This window comes from Hippocampus zosterae, chromosome 18 (genome assembly GCF_025434085.1).
Source record: "Hippocampus zosterae strain Florida chromosome 18, ASM2543408v3, whole genome shotgun sequence".
In the NCBI taxonomy this organism is placed as follows: Eukaryota; Metazoa; Chordata; class Actinopteri; order Syngnathiformes; family Syngnathidae; genus Hippocampus; species Hippocampus zosterae.
Genome location: NC_067468.1, coordinates 9,851,361 through 9,872,717, shown reverse-complemented (window position 1 = coordinate 9,872,717; position 21,357 = coordinate 9,851,361). Strand labels below are relative to the sequence as shown.

The following is a 21,357-nucleotide window of genomic DNA, read 5'->3' as shown; positions in this document are numbered from 1 at the left end:
GTCCGTGTTATTTTTTTTCGTTACTTTAGATTTTTTTCAAGTTCCCATCGGATTATTTTTTTCATATTCATACTGGTACTTTTTAGTCCCTGATATTTTACCTCTTTCCTTCTTTTTTTATTTATTATTCTTTCATCATTTATTCGAAATTATTTCTTGAAATATATTTTTCTACCGTCTGGTTTGTCGAGTGAGGCACCACATGACCATCGCGAAACGAGACCGGAAGTGAGCCCTGACTTCATTCATTTGTCAACAATAACTCGATACATTTCACGAAAACCTCCAGTTTACCACCTGCCACGGGAATATGTGCATATTTTACGAAGGTTCTTGCGGCTTTCGGACAGAATTGTGGTGTGGGTGTTTTGTGAGTTCAACAACAGCAAAGTGGTGTTACCTAAGACTCGTTTAAACCCGTGATGGTGTCTTTTTTTAAAATTCAAATTTCAAGATAAAAATTACTAGCTTATCAATTGTGTGTCTGCACGATGTTAGGCTTCGCTGCACAATGAGGTCTAGCACGTATAATGATGGTAACGAATACGTTTCCGCTGACTTTGTAGCATGCGGGTACCGGCGGCTCGCGTGCACAGCAAGAAAACGAAATGATGAACTTAATTTTTGACAAAAACAAATTGAAGAAAGGAAAGACGGCTTTAAAGTAAGAAGGGCTTCATCATCATCATCATCATCATCATCATGGATGACAAGCAACAGCTGGAGGTAATTCTGTTTGGTCTTGAATGAATATCAATGTATTGATCAAATCCTGTATGTCTTAATGGAACAAGTGAGAAGGTTAGTAAACAATAAGAAGGAGACAGGAAAGTAAATGACTGAACTGCAACCACGACAAAAACTTTTGGTCGTTTTCCGCCCCAAAAATCAAACCAGCAGAATCGACAGCTGAGGTAAGTGGATGTCACAAAAAGTGCTTCAGAGAAGATGACAAGACTGCCTGCGCTTCTTGGCATGCTCAGTGTGGGGTGTCCATAAAACTGAAATTGTCTTGACATGTTGTTGTTACGTCCATCAGTACAGCGACAGCGAGGATTTGTTTGGCGACTACGACAGTTTCCTGGACGACGAGTCCCTGCTGGCCAAGCTGGAGCAGGCCGACAAGATGGTGGCTGTTGGACCCGCCGGAGAAGACTGCTTCCTCGCCGCGGACGCGCCGGACACAGACGCGGCGCGGGAGAATTCGCCGCACGGTTGTCAGAAAGCCAAGAGGCGCAAAGTACACGGAAGCTCCACCCCTCACGGAAGCCCAGAGGACAGGAAGCGGCACGGCGGCGCGATGAGGAGAAGCATAAGCGAGCGCGTGAAGATGATGCTGCGAAGCAACGCGACGGCGCCCGCCGGCCCCTCCCGTTCTGCGGCCATGAAGGAGGCGGCGCTGAGTCACGAGATCGGCGGCGCCGTTCGGGCCGTGGAGGCCGCTCGTGCGGACGCCAACGACTTGGGACCTTTTTTTGGACTCCCCGCCAAAGTCAAAGACCTCCTCTTCACGCTCAGGGGAATCCGCAGCCTCTACGGTGACACGGCATTGAGTCACTGCTCGCACCGTGTGTCATGACATCACACAACACATAACCTAATGTCACATCACAACAAATGGCCTGGTGACATCACATCGACGACTGATGACATCGCACCTTGCGCTACGCCGCATGCCATCATCACACATGATGTCACAGGATCATACATCACATGTAGAACATCCGATACGACATCACGCAAAACGGGATTACATTCCGTGACACGACACACTTCACATGACGTGTAAGACAAAAATGAAGTCGCATACTATATCGCATGATGTCATCAAGCACATGACATCATCACCCCACGCGACATGACATCATCGTAAACGACGTGAATGACCGCAATCATTTGTGGAATGATGTCATCGGGCCATAATGTGTATTTGCGTGTGCGTTGGCAGCATGGCAGGAGACGTGTTTGGGTCTGGATTGCGTGTCGGCAAGGAGGAACCTGATCTACACGCTTCCCACCAGCGGCGGCAAAACCTTGGTGGCCGAGCTGCTTATGATCCGCGAGCTGCTGTGCAGGAATAACAACTGCATCTTCGTCCTGCCGTATGTGGCCCTCGTCCAAGAGAAGGTAAAGGTCACAAGCGCAGCTACTGGTTCGGCGGGATGTCTAAAAAAGATCCCGATGTACACGGCCCCGCCCCCTGGAGGTTCGCGGGCTGGCGGGCTTGGGTCTGGAGCTGGACTTCCTGGTGGAGGAGTACGCCGGGAGCAAGGGGAGGTTCCCGCCCGTCAAGAGGAGGGGGAAGCGCTCGCTCTATGTGGCCACCATCGAGAAGGCGCACGCTCTGGTCAATGCGCTCATCGAGGAGGACGCGCTGTCACGCGTCGGCCTCCTGGTGGTGGACGAGGTGAGTTGCGGCCACGTCTTCAAAGCTTGGAAAGAAAGGAGCAAGGTCCTAAATTTTGGGTTTTGAAGGTCCACATACAGTTGATTGTCTGTACTTTTAATTTCACTTGATTGAGATAAATTTTTTTTTTCCAAATGTGTATTTTTGACCCGTCGCACTCCTTTTGTGTCCGTTTAGCTGCACATGCTCGGCGAGGGGAGTCGAGGCGCTTTGCTGGAAATCACCCTGGCCAAAGTGTTGCATCTCAGCCGTAAGTGCGCCATCGCCGCCGTCGCTGCTGCGTCGACGATGACGTCACATAAAAAATTTTTTTTTTTTTGGGGGGGTCACGACAGAAGACACGCAGATCATCGGCATGAGCGCCACCTTGGGGAACATCGCTGAGCTGCAAACCTTCCTCAAGGCTGAAAACTACCACGACGACTTTCGACCTGTGAGTCGATTCCGAAATTTTCTTGAAAGAAAAGAAGTCCAATATCATTTCACTTTTATCGCGCCGATGTCATGCGATGTCTTCCGTGCTGCATTCAGGTGCGTCTGAAAGAGTACGTGAAACTGGGCGACGGCATCTATGAGGTGGACCCCAAGGAGGAGGAGTGTTTCCGCTTGTGTCGTCGTGTGGAGTTGAAGGTATGTGCCGCACGCTTTTGCGTGTTGCTCTCGGGTGTGTAAAAGTTTTCTTTTTGTGTGTGTGTGTGTGTGTGTGTGTACGAAGTACTCGAGCGCCATGCAGAAGGTGGACCCGGACCACATCATCGCGCTTGTGACGGAGGTGATCCCCAAACATTCTTGTCTGGTCTTCTGTCCCACGAAGAAGAACTGCGAGAACGTGGCTGTCATGATTTGCAAATACCTCCGACGGTGAGGCCGCCGCCGCCGCCATCTTTGCCGCCATCTTTGCCGCCTCCGTCATGTCGTCCGTCCCCCACAGGGACTTCCTGCAGCACCGGCAGGAGGACAAGGAAGCGCTCCTGCGCGATCTGAAGGGGTGCGGAAACGGTCAGCTATGCCCGATTCTGAGGAGGACGGTCCCTCTGGGCGTGGCCTACCATCACAGCGGCCTGACGGGCGACGAGAGGAAACTGCTGGAGGACGCCTACTCCGCCGGCGTCCTCTGCCTCATCGCGTGCACGTCCACGCTGGCCGCCGGCATCAACTTGCCTGCGCGAAGGTCAATTTCTGCCCTCCCGATTTCAAACGACGTCCTACTTTTCAATCAAGGGATGGAAATTGTTCCACGCTCATCGCGAAGTGACGACGACGTTGTCGCACGCAGAGTGATCGTACGCTCGCCGCTGGTGGCGCGGGACGCGGTCAAGACCAGTCAGTACAAGCAGATGGCAGGTCGCGCCGGGCGGGCGGGGCTGGACAGCGAGGGCGAAAGCATCCTCATCCTGCAAGAGGCGCAGCGGGAACAGGTTCGCCCGCGGCTTCCCCTCGGGTTGACGTCCTCGTTCCCTGTCACCTCACACTGCGGGTGCGCTTTCAGGCCAAGGCGCTGTTGTGCGCCCCCGTGGAGAATTGTTACAGCTGCCTCCTCGCCGACGACCGCAAAAGCCTGCTCAGCCTCATCCTCTCCCTCGTGGGCTTAAAAGTAACGTCCGCATGTTACGCCTGTGCGTATATATGTGTGTGTGTGTGTGTGTGGGTGGGGGAGTATGCCGTATATTCTGTCGATGTATAAATGCTTAACTCATTCACGCCCAAAGACGTTTTGAAACGTCTTTTCAGACTTGCTCCAGAATTGGCTGGTACTGAATGAGTTTTAAATACAAACGTCCTTGCGCGCCAGGTGGCGTCGCGCGTGGAGGATCTGGAGGACTTTGCGCGCGGGACGCTGCTGTTTGTGCAGCGCGAGCGGGCCGGCCTGTGTCTGGAGGATGTCCTGCGGGAGAGCGTCGACCTTCTCAAGATCAAAGGTCTTCTGCATGTGCAAGGCCACGCCTTACAAGTCACGCATTTGGGCCGGGCCACTTTTAAAGGTTCGTCGTTTTCAGCGGATGCGTCGCACGTGCTCGTGATGCCGTTCGTTAGCCCCTCTATGGCGTTTTGCATTGTGTGTTATCATTAAGCTCAAAGATTTTCTGGCGATGTGGTTCTGTTTGTATGCGTGTATGTGTGCGTGTGGTCTGTATGTGCCCGCTCAGGTTGCGTGGACGTGAGTCACAGTGAAATTCTGTACCAGGACCTCCAGCAAGGCCTGGAGGGCCTTCTGCTCAGCAGTTTTCTTCACCTGATCTTCCTGGTGACCCCGTATGACCTCGCCGCCGCCTGCACACCGGACTGGATGACTTTCTACACGCAGGTCACACACACATGCAAAAAACTTCTAAGGTCACCCAGATGTCGCTTGGAGATTACTTAAATTGTAAATTTCACCAGTGTGGGACGAATAAAGGATACCTTATCTTATCTTAAGAGGCGCTTTGTGTGGCAGATGTCGTTGTTGTCATCGTCGGAGCTGAAAATGTGCGCGATGGTGGGTGTTCCGGAAAGTTTGGTGGCCAGGAAGGCGGCTGGACAAAGCGTCAACAAGGTCAAGTTTGCCAAATGATAGGCATGCAATCACTAACACGGCCAGCAGGAGGCACCCACGTGCATACTGTGATATATGTGTGTGTGGGTGTGTTTTTTTGTGCGTGTTTGTGCATGAATGAATGTGTGTCTATGTATAAGTGTATGTTTTTGCTTTTTTTTGTGTGTGGATGTAAATGTAAGCATGTGTGAGTGTGTTTATAAGTTTCTGTGTATGTATAAGTGTCTTCATTTGTGTACAGAGTGCCAACATGTGGGTGGTGAAGCGCGTGTATTTGTCGTTGGTTCTGATGTCACTGCTGAAGGACGGTGACGTTTGGGGCGTGGCCCAAAAGTTCCAGCTCACTCGCGGCTTCATCCAGTCGCTGCTCAACTCGGCCGCCGCCTTCTGCTCATGCGTGCTGCACTTCACGCAGGTCGAGCGCACACACACACAAACATAGAAACACACTAAAAGCTCACACGCGTGAGTTTCTGTGTGTGTAGGAGCTGGAAACCTTGTGGCCTTACTGTTCCCTGTTGGAAACGCTGACGCGTCGTCTCAGCTACTGCGTGAAGGCGGAGCTTATCCCACTGATGGAGGTGGCGGGGGTCATGGAGGTCATCACACGCTCGGCATACGCACACGACCACAAAAGCCGAAAGCTCTTTTGTCACGTGTGTGTGTGTGTTGTTGCACTGGTGTGTTGTTGTTGGTGCGTGTTTCTGTGAACGTGTGCGGATAGGCTCGCGCCAAGCAGCTCCATGCCGCCGGATACACGACACTGTCGCACTTGGCCAACACCGACGCCACCCTGCTGGTCAGGGCGGTGGAGCGCCTCAGCAGGAAACAGGCCACCCTCATCGTGGCCTCAGCCAAAGTGGGTGTGGCCTGAGCACATGCTTCGGCCTTCATCGGAGGACGACGTGCGTAACCACCGTTTGCGTTTCAGATGTTGCTCATTGAGAAGGCGGCCGCGCTGCAACAAGAAGTGGATCATCTGCTCGCCGCGCCGCCTGACCTGCCTGACTGAACAACATGTTGCAGGACAACCATCGATGTTTACGTCTTCAAGTTAGCTTAGCGTAGCCAATATGTCCTCTTGTCAGGTTAGCGTAGCCACTAATGCACCAAGATTTTCCTACGATTGGAAGAAAACAGCACACCCACAAGTCTTATTTTTTATATTTCACTTTTTTAAAACACATGTACACTTATGAAATATGTCGATGACAAAATAAATGTCTGTTAAAAAAAACTGTGCGTGTGTGTGCGAGCGCAAATGAGAATCTTTTAATCTTGAATCTTTATCTCCTATCACCAGTCCTTGTGTTGCAGGACCAGATACAAAAGAAGCAATCGCACCCCCCCCCCCCCCAAAAAAATTGAGTTTTTATACAATGTAAAGTCATGAAAGAATCGATGAATATATGTTGTTGGGGTCACTTTTGAAATGTAGACCAATTAGTAGTATGTTTGGACCATATTCCCTCAACAAAGCTCTTGCTTTTCTGGGTTTTTTTTCAATTTTTGTTGGAAAAAAGTATGTTCTTTCTTCATGCTTCTCGATGTTAATTTTGTCTATTTGTGAATCGTTAATGAAAAACTGTGGAAGTTGCCTAATTATGTTTGCTGTGTGACGCAAGGGGCGGGGCTATGAGCCTCAGTCAGGCTAACGCGCTCAAAAACATGCCCACACAGATAACAGGCGGGCAGGACGTGAGCAACTATGCCGGAAGTGGCGGCCAACTTGCGACCGTTATGGGCGATGTGTGTGCTATGCACCATTTCGGGTTCCATCGAGGCGCGCGTCCGACTGAGGGGACAAGGACCGGGTCGACTGTTGCACCGAGTGGACCCAAACTTCGTGTCCGTCACTATAGACTCCAGCCTCGCTGAAGACCCGCTGTTCATGCGCATGCTCAGGTCGGAGTAGCCCACGTGACTCGAGCCCACCAATCGTAGCTCGTCTTGTGTTTAGCGCGTTCATTGACGAGGCTTTCTGTTGATGGGGTGTCTCGGTCGTGTTGATAATGTACCCTTTGATCATCAATTATTATTTATTGGCATCTATTGTGGATTTTTGTGCGCAGATTAAAAAATATTTTTGTATAAGCCAATTGATAACACTTGTTATAATAGTTTTGAGTTTTGATGTTTATTACTGTTTTGACTGAGTGTGTGTGTGCGTGTGTGTGTGTGTGTGTGATGGGTAGTGTGCATTCGTTTCTCTCAGTTAGTGATTGTATTGTAGCGGTTGCTGACCTCTGGCGAAGATTGATTCATGTTCATGTTTCTTCGCATGCGTGTTGCTGTGAATGTAGAAAGTAATTGAGTGTTTTTGCCTCAGCTCTCCCAAAGTACGCGTCTTGGCCAAGGCGTTATCTCCGGCGTTCGTCCGCTTCGGAGGAACCCGGCAGGACTTCATGGAGTTCCAGCCCCAGGGCAAATCCAGAGGCCCGAGTGGGTTGAGTCAAAATCAAATTATTCAGTCAGAAGGCATCTGTCAAAGCGACGGAGTTTAGTTGGAAGAGGTTAACATCTATGCTAACATAGGAACAGTTGTTTTCCTTATCATGAAAATTTTCAAAGATTATGCACGTTAGCTTAGTTTAGAAAATGAACAGAAGGTATTTGCTGATGTCATTGCTAGCATGCTATGCTAACTGCGTTACAGAGTCACAGCCCAAACCTCTTTCGGGTTGGTGGGAGGAGCATCTGCTGGCGCTCTGGCGCAAACAGAAACAGCGGCTCACCGAAGAAGACGCCAGCAGGAAGTACCGGCAGGTCAAGTTCACAGGTAGCGTCGGTGGGGGGGCTACTTCTTGTGTGACCAGGCACATCACTTCATGTTGTTGTCGTCGTTTGTGCTGGCCAGAGAGCACGCTGGACGAGCTTTACACCTTCGCCAATGTGTCCGGCTTGGATCTCATCTTCGGCCTCAATGCATTGCTCAGGAACGACGACAACAGCTGGAACAGCAGCAACGCGCAAGCTCTGCTGCGCTACTGCGAGGAACGGCGCTATCGACTCTCATGGGAGCTCGGCAACGGTATAATTCCTGCCGTCGCCACTCATTGCTTCCAGCTCATCCCTTCCTGTTGCTGCTAATAATTTCCCGACCTCACTTTTCTGTACCTGTTCCTCTTGGTACCTGATACAGCAGCCAGTTAGCTTGGCTTATATTAGCACAGGAAGCTAACGAAAAGCCCTTGTGACCTTGTGAACTCACGTGTGACCTTAAGAACCAAACAGCTTTGAGAAGAAGGCGGGGTTTCACGTGAACGGTGACCAGCTGGGTCGGGACTTTACGCGTCTGCGGGAAATTATGTCACAGTCGCCGTGGCACCGCTCCGCTCGCCTCTACGGGCCTGACGTCGGCCAGCCCAGAGGACGTACAGTGGACTTGCTAGATGGGTCAGAACAATTCCAAACTTTGGTGAATCGATTCAATCGACTTGACTTGTCGTGACTCCTTTGCCTCATCGCAGGTTCCTGCACAGCGGGGCCGACGCTATCGACGCCTGCACATGGCACCAGTGAGTATGTGTGACATGTCACGTTACTTGACACACCATGTGACGAATGACATGTTACTCCACCTGTTATATATTACACAAAATGTTAGACTATTAACTCATTCAGTACCAGCCAATTCTAGACCAAGTCTGAAAAGACGTTTAAAAACGTCTTTGGGAGTGAAGGAGTCAAACAACTGCCCATGACAAACAGGTCACATGACATCGACAATGACCCATAATGGGACACGTTACATTTATTCCAAGATGATGCATCACCTGTCCTCTGACATGACATATGATGTGACTCGGCACATAAAATGACGTAACACACCACACACCTGTCGCCGTATGTGCTAGTTACTATGTGAACGGTCGAGACACATCGTTGGACGACTTCTTAGATCCTAAAGTTCTGGATTCACTGGTGGCAAAGACCAAACGAGTCATCAAGGTGAGTTGCTACATGCCACGCGTGTGCGCGCGCGTCGCGTGTACCAACACGTCTTGACGTGCATCATCTTCCCATGTGCACAGGAAGTGAGGACCGTGTCTCCGGGCAAGCCCGTGTGGCTGGGAGAGACCAGCTCAGCGTACGGAGGTGGCGCTGTGGGCCTCTCTGACACCTTTGCGGCAGGATTCATGTGAGTCGCACGCACAAATATGAAATGCAGTCATGCTAATGAGTACCAGAACCAAATGTTTGCCTGAAATTCAGATCATTATTGTTGTAGGCGTTAAGGGACCACGATATAGTATTGTAATCAAGCGGCCAATTCGTTACTGTAATTTTACTCTGCCAAATATCGGCATCAACTTAAAAAACAATCCACCATGTTCATTTAGCCCAAAAAAACTACATGGTCGTTTTTTTGGGCTAAAAATGCCTTACTATACATGGTCGTTTCTTTCGGCTAAAAATGCCTTACTATACATGGTAGTTTTTTTTGGCTAAAAACGCCTCATTATACATGGTCGTTTCTTTCGGCTAAAAACGCCTTACTATACATGGTTGTTTTTTTAGGTTAAAAACGCCTTACTATTCATGGTCGTCTTTTTTGGCTAAAAACGCCTTACTTTACATGGTCGTTTTTTTCTGCCAAAAACGCCTTACTATACTATGTCGTTTTTTTCGGGCCAAAAACGCCTTACTATACATGGTCGTTTTTTTCGGTTAAAAATGCCGTCCTATACATGGTCGTTTTTTGGGGGCTAAAAACGCCTTACTATACATGGTCGTTTTTTTTTCGGGCTAAAACGCCTTCCTATACATGATCGTTTTTTTCCTGCTAAAAACACCTGACAACACATGGTATTTTTTTTCGGCTAAAAACGCCTTATTATACTATGTCGTTTTTTCGGCTCAAAAACGCTTTACTATGTCTTTTTTTCAGGCCAAAAACGCCTTACTATACATGGTCTTTTTTTTTGGACTAAAAACGGCATACTATAAATGGTCGTTTTTTGGGCTAAAAACGCCTTACTATACATGGTCGTTTTTTTCTACACCTGTGGTTTCATATGTCACCCGTCGGTTGGTCAGGTGGTTGGACAAATTAGGAGTGGCGGCCAAAGAAGGCGTGTCCGTGGTGATGCGGCAGGTTCTGATAGGCACAGGAGTGTATCATCTTCTGGACGACCATCTGGATCCTCTTCCTGTAAATGCTCTTCTCCATCGTTGCTCTTTTTGCCTCCGACCCCACTCACCTTGAGCGCCTGCCATCCCTGACCTTGTTTTTTTTTTAGGACTTTTGGCTTACACTACTTTACAAACGTGTGGTGGGCTGCGGCGTCCTTCGCCCCGCTGGCTTTTTGGCACGGGCAGGACGCGGCCGCGTTCGTCTGTACCTGCACTGCGCCAAAGCCCCCAGGTAGCTCGCCTTTGATGGAATGGCGCCATCGCCTCTTCACGCTCAAGTTGTTGTATGTTTCCTCCAGGTACACAGAGGGCGCTGTCACGCTGATTGCCCTCAACCTCAATGAAATACCCGTTAGCGTGAGCATCCCGAGGTGGCTGGCGAGGAGCGGGGACGTCGACGCCTTTGTGCTGCAGTCGGACCAACCGGGCCGGGATGGACTTTTGTCCAGGTGATTTCACGCGAGGGATGCACTCTTGCCGACATGTGCATGCTTTTTTTTTTTTTTTTACTGGTGCACTTGGGGGACAGTTTCGGGCAAACACCTTTTGTTAGAGGGGTTACACTCTCAGAACAGTTGGCTTATTTCATTAGCTGAAATAACCCAAACATAGAAAAAAAAAGCTCAAATGCTCAAATTCACAAGGACAGGAGACTCGTGTTAAGTTCAGGTCAGGTTTAGAGACATTCGTCTGCATAATTGTACATGAAACACTTTTTTGCACTTATCAATCAGTCAAAAGTATGTGTTCGATGAGTCGGTTAGTTCTGCATCAATGATTCTTTTTCCAAGCTCTGTTGTGACTTTATTTTGCAACTTTTTGAGCGTATTTTGTGCTTTGCGTGGGAAGCCGGGTGACGCTGAACGGCGTCCCGCTGAAGCTGTCCGGTTTGAGCCTTCCCGAGCTGGAAGGACGCCCCCTTGTGGCTTCGGAGCGCGTGGACCTTCCCGCCTTCTCGCTCGCCTTCTTCGTCTTCGCGGACGCGCGACAGACCGCTTGCGTCACCTGACCTTTCATCGCCGCCATCATCATCATCAGCAGCAGCAGCAACTCCTGCTTCATGTGATGCAAAGCATCCCAGTTCAAGCTGGAATGGGCGAAACCTGTAATTTGAGATTTGATTGTCTGCACTGCTTTTTTCTTTTTTACATTTGCAAGGCGCCTATTGGAATAAAAGAATCTTTCACAATGATCTATTCTGGGATAGACAACCGCGGTCTGTGTCCATAAAAGCCACGCACGCTAAGAATCCAAGTCACCGTTCTGTCAAATAGTTTGTAATTTATGTCGCTCAGTTCAGCCCCTGGAGTATTTTGTATCCATCCATCCATTATTCAGTGACAAATTTATTTATCGCGTAAGGGATTTGTAGCTTCCCAGGGTGTGTGTGTCATTATGTTTGTCAGAAAAGCACGCACAGACACACTCGGCAGCCTCCTCCCTCCGCGCACTCCCACACCACAAACTTTGGAATGTTATCGCGCACGCGCATGCTGTCTTAATTTGGATTCGGCCACACAAGCACGCGCACACAAAGCTCATGTGATTCTGTAGGGAGTCAATTGATGTTTTCCAGTCGCCCCCCCCCCCCCCCCTATCAGTTTGCGTTTTTTTCATTTCGCCGAGATTGACATTTGGCCGCTCTTTTTTCCTCAAAACGCAAGTCAAGAATTTAGTGGCGAGGCCAAAACAGTACGTGGACTCTCTGGATCAGGAAGAAATGCTCCAACGCTTGCATGCTCTCGAATGAGCTTGGCGGTGAGCAAAACAGGAAGTGTTGGTCAGGGTTTGGTGAGCTGGAATGTTCCAGATGTGTCCACATTGTGGTGCGGGAGTGACCCACCCACCCTTGGCGGTGACGACCTCACGTGCGCGAGCTGTTAACTGCAAAGTCAAGCAAAGGGCATTTAGAATAAAAAAAGAAATTCACAATGTGCCATCACAAGTAAACTATTTCAAAACATTGCTGCAGGCTACTCATTTAGCATGGACGATTTGGGGAAAAAGATCGGGTATGGAAATGAATGGCAATTTTTTTTTCATCGAAAAATGCAGAACCACAACAAAAATCGTAAAAAGCAAAGTGAGACTGCAACAGACTGAGGGGCGGAGCTGGAACAATGTATAAATTGCATCAAGTTGGGGAAAACAATGACAAAAATACATGATTTTTTTTTTCCAAATCGGAGGAAAAAGTAGTTGCGATATCAGAACTCATGAAAAAATATTGGTGCATAGGCGAATAAATAAATGTGTATCAATATTTTTTAACCAATTCTGATTTAGTTTATTAGTCTATACATTTAAAAACTATGTCGAAGGAGTAGAACTAAAAATTGTCATTCCTTGCAACTACTTTTTGCCTGGTTATTCTTTTCTCGTGTCACTTCCACACGTTCGAAATAAATCATTCATTCAAACTTGGATGGTTTGACAGACCGACAGATAGCCCCTCCCCCGAAGATTGGGGGGGGGGCACTCTTGCGCGCCACATGCGCATGCCCGCCGTGTGTGTGTGTGTGTGTGTGTGTGTGTGTGTGTGTGTGTGTCTCTCTCTCTCTCTCTCTCTCTCTCTCTCTGACGATGAGGACGAACCCCGTCCCGCACAAGTGAAGCAAGACGAGAAAAAGAAGAAACCCGAGTGGATGTTTTGTCGTCCGGCGCGCGCTTGGCATCGTGGCAGCTGATTGGACGACGGTCAGGTACGTCTCTGAACCTAAAAATAACTTAAAACGACTAAGAAACAAGATTCAACTGCATTTTTTTTGTTTGGTTTGGCGTGACGTCATCCACGCAGCGAATGTTTAACATTCTTGAGAGTCAAAAAAAATGTGAGGTGCGCGCACATACTTTGGCGTGTGCGCGTCAGTCCTTCGCATCTTGATGTCTCCGCCCACCGCCTTTCTATTGGGTGTTCGGCATGATATGGGCGTGGCCGGACCTGTATTCGTTCTATTTCGTGAAAATGTGAATCTGCTGTCTTGATTTGGAGTTTGTGGGCACGGGAAGTGACAACCGCACGCTGGTTTGACACAAGATGGCGCTGTGGGGCCGCCTGCTGCTGCTGCCGTTGGTGCTCATGGTTCTACTTCCGGTGGCCCGGCCACGCCCCTCCGCCGCTCACCACCGCCCACCCGCAGGTGAGACCACTCCGTTTGGTTCATTGTGGCTTGACACGGATTGGCGGGTAGTCCGTTCTTTACATGACGTGGACAGGTGACCAGTCCATTGTTTGTCTCCACGTGTCCTGGAAAATGTATGGCGACCAATCCAGGGATAGATTGCAGGCCTAGCAAAGAAACTTCTTGAAAGTACTCATAAGAATTCTTTGTCAGTAGGGTGTTGGCCCACTGAGACTTCCTGTCCAGACACATGAACAATGTGCGCGCCGCCGTGTCCATTTTGAAAGCGAAGACGCCTTATGAGCAACGATTGGTCATCACGGTCACATGAGAGAAGCGGACAAACAGCTGGAAACAAGTGCTGACACTTGAATTTTGTCCTCTCAGTCGATCCGGAGACGGTATCGTCTGAGGATGAGGAGGATGATGACGAAGACGAAGATGAGTCGTCATCGGAGGAAAATGAGCACGCCGACGATGTGACAAGCAGCAAGGAAAACTGGCAGCAGCAGTGTGAGTGTTGACACCTGACGTTCCTGTTCCTGTATCTTTTTGCTCATCCTCTTCAAAATCTTCATCTTCGTCCCCGCACATCCGTCAAAATTCTTAACGGCCTCCGTTGGCATTCAAATGTCTTCAATCACTCTTTCAAAAGTGTTGCTAGCGTGAAAAAGTCAAACGAGCCGGTCAACACAAAGATGACGTCACGGCTATTTCAGAACAAACGACGTTGCTTCACTTCAAAAGTCAAACTTACCGCGGCGTGCGCCAAGACGTCCTCTCTGTCCTTTTTCCGTAGCGTCGTCGTTAGCGTCGCCGCCCGGCTGGTCGTCTCCCGGCATGGCGAGGACGATCTACTCCCTTCCCGCCAGCCACGTGGCCAAATTCCGTTGCCGGGCAACGGGAAGCCCCACCCCTACGCTGGACTGGTACAAGAACGGAAAAGATGTCAGACAACTGCAAAGACTCGGCGGCTTCAAGGTGAGTCGACGCGTGCGTGCGGACGTGCGGACGGCTGCCGACTGACTGACTGACGGACTCACCTCAGATCAAACAACGCGCGTGGACACTCACCCTGGAGACGGTGTTGCCCTCAGACGAAGGAAACTACACGTGTGTGGCACACAACACGCATGGACGCATTGAACGGCTCTTCGTGCTGGACGTCGTGGGTAAGATCACATGACCAAGAGGCCGCCTGATCACGTGATCATCTGATGATGAGCGTATCCGAGTAACGCGGTGGCGGCGGTCCGTCCTCAGAGCGCCACGTTCACAGGCCCCTCCTCAAGCCCGGCCTTCCGGCCAATCAGACGGCGGTGGCGGGCGCCCGCGTGGAGTTCGCCTGCAGCGTCTTCAGCGACCTGCAGCCTCACGTGAAGTGGATCAAAGTGGACAACCCGAGCCGCCTCGTCGGACCCCACGAAGCGCCCGATGGCCCCGTCGTCAAGGTGCCGTCCGCGCTGCCGCTCCCTTTCAGTTTTGTCCGTTTCCCTTCAACCTCGTCGTATGACCGACTCGGCTCCGAGGTCAGTTGCGTTTGTGTTCCTTCAGGATGCGTGGGACCAAGACCCGCAGCTCCTGACGCTGACCGAAGTGAGCGCCGCCGACGCCGGCGAGTACGCGTGCGTAGCCGAAAACGACATAGGCATCTCGTACCAGTCGGCCTGGCTCACCGTGCTGGAGAGTAAGCGAAACTCGCCGCCAAAAGCAAGATGGCGCCTCTGGTCTGTCTTCCCTCCAGTGTTTTGATTTATGGCTCTGTTCTCCAGGCCCGCAACTTTCCCACAGCTACGCTCAGATCTTCTTCTACTGCATGGGCTTCTTCATCGCCGTCACGGTGACCTTCACCGCCGTCATCTGCAAGCTGTGCGCCGCCCCGGGGAAGGCCGTCGCCGCTGGCAACCAGCTGGCCGTCCACAAGCTGGCCAAGAGGGTGGCGCTCAAGAGACAGGTGACCGCCGCCGTCGGCGCCAATCACATGCGGGAGTCTCAATTCTGAACTTTCAAGATTCACGAAATTTTAAGCTAGTCTGTGTAAGCTAGCTTTAGCACGAGTCAGACATACTGCAATTGTTCAAAATTAGCCACGTACCCGGCGCCATGCTAACAGCCGAAAACGCTCTTCGCAGGTGTCTCTGGTGTCTTCGTCGTCCATCTGCTCCAAGAAGTCTTCCGTGCGTCCGTCTTGTCCTTCCAGCGGGACCACCACCGCCGGCACGGCCGCCGCGTCCGCCGACTACCAGCTGCCGTACGACCTTCAATGGGAACTTCCTCGTGATAGGTGAGTGACGGGTACGCTGCTTCCTGTGGGCAGTTTGCATGAAATCTTCAGGCACGTTCCAAACACTTGTTGGCATTAGCGCATAAGCTAAATTGAAGATTCTCAATGTGAACACCAGATGGCGCCAAATTGTTACCTATTGCGATTTATGCGTTTCCTACTTGTGAGGAGTCATTCACTTAATTATTAGTCAAACAATTTTCGCTGCAATCAGTAAGAGAATTGTTTTTACCTAAATTTTGGGTGTGGAATCCAAAACTGATCTCGTTCTTGTCCGCAGGCTGACGCTGGGCAAGCCACTGGGCGAGGGTTGCTTCGGCCAGGTGACCTTGGCCGAAGCCATCGGCCTGGACAAGGAACGTCCGACATGTGTCACTAAGGTGGCGGTGAAGATGCTGAAAGGTGAGCGCCGGCCTTACGCTGGTGTGCGTGGTCCCGTCCTGACTTGCGCTTACCACAGCGGACGCCAGCGACAAGGACCTGATGGACCTCATCTCCGAGATGGAGTTGATGAAGATGATCGGTCGCCACAAGAACATCATCAACCTGATTGGCGCCTGCACGCGCGACGGTGAGCCGGTCGTCAAGCCCAACGGCGTTTGGCAGAGACGGGGACACCAAGCGTTGACTGAAGTCCACTTGAGATAACCTGACCGCAAGGGGACTTGTCTTGGGTCTTGGTGGAGATGGGATCAGGTCTGTGTGTTTTGTGGTGTTCCACTGGTCAGGGCCGCTGTACGTGGTGGTGGAGTACGCCGCCCGGGGGAACCTCAGGGAGCATCTCCGCGCACATCGCCCGCCCGATTCCGAGTACTGGCGCCATTCAGCCGAGATGCCGCGGGGTAGCCTGGATCTCCAAGATCTGGTGTCTGCGGCGTACCAGGTGGGCCGCGGAATGGCCTACCTGGCATCAATGAAGGTGATTTGATGACATCATCAATGCAGAGCCAAGAGTGGCAGGAACTGGTTTCATCAGGAACGCTCGCGAAATCAGGAGAGAGATTCAAAAACATAACTTCTTTGTTCAGTGCGTCCACAGAGACTTGGCGGCCCGTAACGTTTTGGTCACGCAAGACCTCGTCATGAAGATCGCAGACTTTGGCCTGGCCAGAGACGTGCACCACTTGGACTACTACAAGAAGACCACCAATGTGAGAAGTCTGCGACACACCAGAACAGAACAGAATAGTCCAGACTACAACAAGCCGAGCCAAGTCAAGACTAGAGCATTCTGAACAAGGACAGTCTAGATGAGACAAGAACAGATCAGAACAATCCAAACCTGAAGAGTCTAGCCACAGCAGACTGATCCAGCACCAGAACGGAAACAATCCAGCACAGACCGGACATGACAGTCATTCCTGGGACAATCCAGATGAAACAAGAGTAGACTAGATCAGTCCAAACTGGAGTAGTCCAGACCAGAACTTAATAAAACAAAACACAAACAGTTTAATCCCGATCAGGTCAGTCAAGTCCATTGCAGACCAGACCAGAACAATGCAAACTTGAACAGTCCAGACAAAACCACTGAGGAGCAGAACCCTCCAGATCAGATAGAACTGCTCCAAAACAGCCAAGAAGAGACCTGCAGAGTCCAACTAAAACCACTCCAGACTCGACCACAACAACCAAAACCAATTTGATTCTTGTGTTTTTGTTGTCCAGGGTCCTTTGCCTGTCAAGTGGATGGCGCCCGAAGCTTTGTTTGACCGCATCTACACGCACCAAAGTGACGTGTGAGTTCAACATTAGCAAGCATGCTAATCAGCCAGCACACGCGAGCATTTCAAAGCTTGGGAGACATGAAGTCGACTGAATGGCGTTCAACTGGGCTTTTCTTGTGGCTCAGGTGGTCTTTCGGCGTCCTGATGTGGGAAATCTTCACGCTGGGAGCGTCTCCGTATCCTGGCGTCCCAGTGGAGGATCTCTTCAAACTTTTGAAGGAAGGCCACCGGATGGACAAGCCAAATGGCTGCACACCACTACTGTGAGTAGCCGCCAGCAAACGTACGCACCTGCTATTTACATGAGATCTTGTCATTAGTGCCTGTGAGAGGTTTCCAGTTGAATCTGAGCGTGTTTAGCTAGGTTCAGTTGCCTGTGTTGAATTTCTGAATACGTCCATGAAGGCCTCTCTCTTCCACGCTCACATAGTTGCTCTCTATTGTATATTAAAACGAGGCTAAAAGCACTTTTTTGTGGTCTGTCAGCTATGAGATGATGCAAGACTGCTGGCACGCAGTCCCCTCCCACCGGCCCACCTTCCCGACACTCGTCCAGCGATTGGACATGGTGCTAACGTCGCTAGCCAAGCAGGTAATTGCCGTCGCTGCCGCGAAGCCCGTGATGCTAGTGTTGCAAGTGGCTAGCACTACTAAGCAACAGCTCATGATGATGGTGCTGATTTAAGAGCTAATGATGCTAACAGCTAGTATTGCTAAGTAACAGCTAATATTGCTAACAGGATCGCAGATGCCCTTCCACTTCTGTTGTTGCATTGCTGGGTAGTTAGTCTTTATCATCATCATGGTGATCAACTTGACTTTTCCCCCAGGACTACCTTGACCTTTCCGCCCCCCGCACGCACAATTCTCTGCTGGTCTCCTGCCCTTCCTGTACCCCCACATAGATGTGCCCCTGGATCATCATCATCATCATCCAGGAGGTGGAGCTTTAAAGCAGGAAGTACTCTGTGCTGTTTTTTGTTGATAACGTGTAAATATTGTCAATACTTAATTAATAAAATATATATATATATATATATATATATATATATATATATATATATATATATATATATATATATATATATATTACTGATCGAATTTTCTTTTGAAATATTTCAAGTTGCAAAGATGCAAATAATCCAACCAAGGAACATTCATTTTCCGCAGGCGGTACAGATGCCTGAGAGACCAATCCACAATTTTTCAGAATGTGCCCAGCCATTGAGCGGTCCCGCCATATTGTGTGATCCATGGATCGCACAATATGTTTGTCACCCTCCGGTGGCTAGTTTGGGTAGTACACCTGCATCACGCCAAGGCCATCTGAATGCGTCAACATTTTTATTTGGCAGACAAAGGTAGCATTACGACGCTTCGTGACCGGCACGAAGACGCTGTCCGATGCATAAATTAGCGGAAAGAGGAAAGGAAATATCAGGCCGTGGGTGGGAGTGTCTACTGGTGGTCTACTGGTGGTACTGCCGCCTCCTGGTCGTCCAGCGAGCGCTTGCGGGCAAAGAGGTGGGTGGGATCGCGACCCCGGAAGCCGGGCTGCACATTGAATACGGGCACGTTCCTCCAGGCGGATGGGTCATCGAATGGGGCGGCGGCCTGCCCCGCGTTGCACTCTTTGGTCTGGACCATCTGCAGGAAGGTCTCCATATCGGGCCCCAAACGACCCAGCAGGCCCGAACGCACCGCCGCCACGGTCTGCTCGTCGCACGCCTGCAGCGTCTGCAGCAGCGTGCTGTAGTACCTGCGTAAAACACACCGATACATTATATTTTATCATCGTAACATACTACAGGCAACGGGGGAAAAAAAATAGCATAAAATTAGTGCACTTGAACGCATCACAAACAAGGGGAAGCTCCCTCCACGCCAGCAGGGGGCGACACACTTTACATCTTGCCATGACGACGTCTGCACAGCAAGATGTGACGGTACGCAGATAACGCTTTGCTTGTCACATTACAGGTTACGAAAAAAACATTTGTGATCACGAGTGACATGGAACAAGAAACGGTTTTACAAGTTATAAGCATGTTAGGTGAAGGAAGCGTGGCAACCTGTTGGGGAAGTGCGTGGGCACTTGCACGACATCTGCGAAGGCCTGCGGGTTTTCACGAGCCACGCTGCATATGTCGTGTGTGATGAAGCATTCCTCCTGCACTTCGGCGATCATCCTCTGGAAGATGTTGCAGCGGCGGATGGTTTGGAAAACTTTACTGCCGATGCCCTGGGCCACGCAGTGCAAACTCTTCTTCACGAACATCTTGCCCTAAACGCCAACAACGCAACAGACGTGTGGCCGTCAGCCACGGACGGCGCTGCTTGCACGACTTGCAGTGTTGCGTTGCGCCGCTCACGAGAGTTAGGCTTTCAATTGAGGGTTTAAAAAGAAAAGGAAAAAAAACTTGGGATAGGGTTTCAAACAGAGGGTGGGGTTTCAAATTAGGGTTTGAGAATTAGGGGAGAGTTTTTAATAGGGGACTGTTGTAAATTAGGGTTGGGAATTCAACGTAGCGTTTTAATTTAGGGTTAAGGTTTCAAATTTAGGGTAGGGTTTCACTTTATGGTTTCAAGTAGGATTTGAAATTTAGGGTAGGGTTTCAAATTAAGTTTAGGGTTTGAACTTTGACTTAGCTTTACAAACCTAACAGTGGCGTTTCAATCCAAGGTTTTAAACGAGGGTTTTGGTTCTGAATTAGGGTTTGAAGGTAGGATTCGTGTTTGAAATTAGGGTTTCAAACTAAGGTTAGGAATTCAAAGTAGGGTTTTGAAATCAGATCTATGGTTTCAAATTCTGGTGCTTCCAAATTCAGGCTAGTGTTTCAAATGGGCGTTCGGGTTTCGAATTCAGAGTAGGATATCGATTCAAATTACGGTTTCAAACTCAGGTTCGGGTTCCAGAGTAGGATTAGTTCTTGAAAGTGGGGTCAGGTTGTCAAAAAAATAATAATTTAGATTTTAATGTAAGATCAAGTTCTCGAAATTGTCAGTTCAATCTATGGTTAGCATTTCAAATGAGGGTTTTTAAAAATCAGGTTAGGGTTTCAAACTTTGCAATTAAGGTTTCAAGGTGGAGTTGGGGCTTGAAATGAGGATTTGTCACCTCGGTGTTGAAGGTGGCGGCGGCCTGCAGGAAAAGCTCGCAGATCTCGTGCATCCCGTCCGTGTCACACGTGGAGTTTTCCAGGCACGAGAAGAAGCCGCAGCCCACCGCCACCGCGCCGTTCAAGCAACGCGCCACCTCCGCTGCCAAACAAAACGCGCCGCACGCCACCTTACTCGCATCAAATCCAAAAAGCAACTCCCCATTCATTCACAGGACACGAGAAGGTGTGGCTCACCGGGGCTGTTGGAGGAGAAGCGGGCGCGGCGCGTCGCCGCCTCTTCGGCCAGCGGCTCCGAGCACCACGCCGAGGTCGCCACCACCGCCACCGTGATCAACAGACGACAACACCACGACGAGTGCCACATTTTCAACCAGGACTGGGACCCGAGACCAGAATGAAGGTTTGCCGGCCACGCGGCCCCTCCCTTTATAGGACGCCGGCTCCAGCCCGGTGACGGACGGCCAAAGGCTCCTTGGTGACGTCGCGGGAAGAATGTTCCGTTGGGTGGCCGTCACATCCCGGCCATTTGCATTCTGCTCACGTTCGTCTCGGGAGAGGGGTGGGGGGTGCGTGGCTTTGGTCCGCTGGAGTGCAACCACATCGGGGGCCTTGCACGCACGCACGTTCTCACACACAATAAAACTCACATATACTGTACATCACTAAAATGATCCACACACACTCCCAACAAAAACAAAATAGTCTTGAAAGACGCACTCACGGTCAAACGACAGGCGTTCATATACCCACAAACGCAAACTGAAACAGTCCCATTCGCCCGTACAAACACACACACACACACACACACACACACACACACACACACGGATATTCATTCATCTTCCTAACCGCTTGATCCTCACTAGGGTCGCGGGGGGTGCTGGAGCCTATCCCAGCTGTCTCCGGGCAGTAGGCGGGGGACACCCTGAATCGGTTGCCAGCCAATCGCAGGGCACACAGAGACGAACAACCATTCGCACTCACACTCACACCTATGGACAATTTAGAGTGTTCAATCAGCAC

At 50.3% G+C, this 21,357-nt stretch overlaps 4 protein-coding genes and 1 long non-coding RNA gene across 7 annotated transcripts; 3 read left to right on the top strand and 2 right to left on the bottom strand.

Annotated features, from left to right (window-relative positions):
• The first annotated feature begins 199 nt into the window (after positions 1-199).
• helq (helicase, POLQ like) lies at positions 200-6,189 on the top strand. 3 transcript variants are annotated; one of them, XM_052050610.1, is made up of 18 exons: positions 200-726; positions 1,045-1,538; positions 1,949-2,127; positions 2,207-2,407; positions 2,585-2,657; positions 2,743-2,840; positions 2,939-3,037; positions 3,123-3,268; positions 3,339-3,578; positions 3,684-3,825; positions 3,897-4,001; positions 4,200-4,389; positions 4,555-4,712; positions 4,845-4,943; positions 5,185-5,358; positions 5,429-5,542; positions 5,668-5,802; positions 5,875-6,189. In XM_052050610.1, the coding sequence occupies exons 1-18, from the start codon at positions 707-709 to the stop codon at positions 5,953-5,955; spliced, it is 2,748 nt and encodes a 915-aa protein (XP_051906570.1). In that variant the 5' UTR covers positions 200-706; the 3' UTR covers positions 5,956-6,189. The 3 variants fall into 3 exon arrangements, with proteins under 3 accessions (XP_051906570.1, XP_051906569.1, XP_051906571.1); XM_052050609.1 differs by having other exon boundaries at positions 1,040-1,538; positions 5,875-6,188; XM_052050611.1 differs by lacking the exons at positions 5,185-5,358; positions 5,429-5,542; positions 5,668-5,802; positions 5,875-6,189 and having other exon boundaries at positions 1,040-1,538; positions 4,555-4,775; positions 4,829-4,961.
• A 398-nt stretch (positions 6,190-6,587) lies between these two features.
• hpse (heparanase) lies at positions 6,588-11,271 on the top strand. The gene is made up of 12 exons (XM_052050707.1): positions 6,588-6,848; positions 7,273-7,385; positions 7,600-7,722; positions 7,801-7,974; positions 8,168-8,339; positions 8,414-8,461; positions 8,801-8,894; positions 8,978-9,084; positions 9,984-10,098; positions 10,187-10,311; positions 10,379-10,528; positions 10,929-11,271. The coding sequence occupies exons 1-12, from the start codon at positions 6,652-6,654 to the stop codon at positions 11,086-11,088; spliced, it is 1,578 nt and encodes a 525-aa protein (XP_051906667.1). The 5' UTR covers positions 6,588-6,651; the 3' UTR covers positions 11,089-11,271.
• A 469-nt stretch (positions 11,272-11,740) lies between these two features.
• Positions 11,741-14,069, bottom strand: LOC127591142 (uncharacterized). Its single transcript, XR_007959812.1, has 3 exons — positions 13,959-14,069; positions 12,717-13,861; positions 11,741-11,963 (listed from the first exon to the last, which is right to left on the bottom strand). It is a non-coding gene; the product is annotated as an uncharacterized LOC127591142 (long non-coding RNA).
• On the top strand, positions 13,073-18,222 carry LOC127590959 (fibroblast growth factor receptor 1-like). The gene is made up of 16 exons (XM_052050637.1): positions 13,073-13,219; positions 13,589-13,714; positions 14,001-14,182; positions 14,250-14,373; positions 14,465-14,652; positions 14,756-14,888; positions 14,974-15,155; positions 15,334-15,485; positions 15,766-15,887; positions 15,946-16,056; positions 16,214-16,404; positions 16,514-16,636; positions 17,154-17,224; positions 17,338-17,475; positions 17,699-17,804; positions 18,043-18,222. Exons 1-16 carry the CDS (start codon positions 13,117-13,119, stop codon positions 18,115-18,117), a joined length of 2,127 nt encoding a protein of 708 aa, XP_051906597.1. The 5' UTR covers positions 13,073-13,116; the 3' UTR covers positions 18,118-18,222.
• A 317-nt stretch (positions 18,223-18,539) lies between these two features.
• Positions 18,540-21,159, bottom strand: LOC127591070 (stanniocalcin-like). The gene is made up of 4 exons (XM_052050879.1): positions 20,569-21,159; positions 20,331-20,473; positions 19,285-19,496; positions 18,540-18,971 (listed from the first exon to the last, which is right to left on the bottom strand). Exons 1-4 carry the CDS (start codon positions 20,696-20,698, stop codon positions 18,671-18,673), a joined length of 786 nt encoding a protein of 261 aa, XP_051906839.1. The 5' UTR covers positions 20,699-21,159; the 3' UTR covers positions 18,540-18,670.
• Between the last annotated feature and the right edge of the window lie 198 nt (positions 21,160-21,357).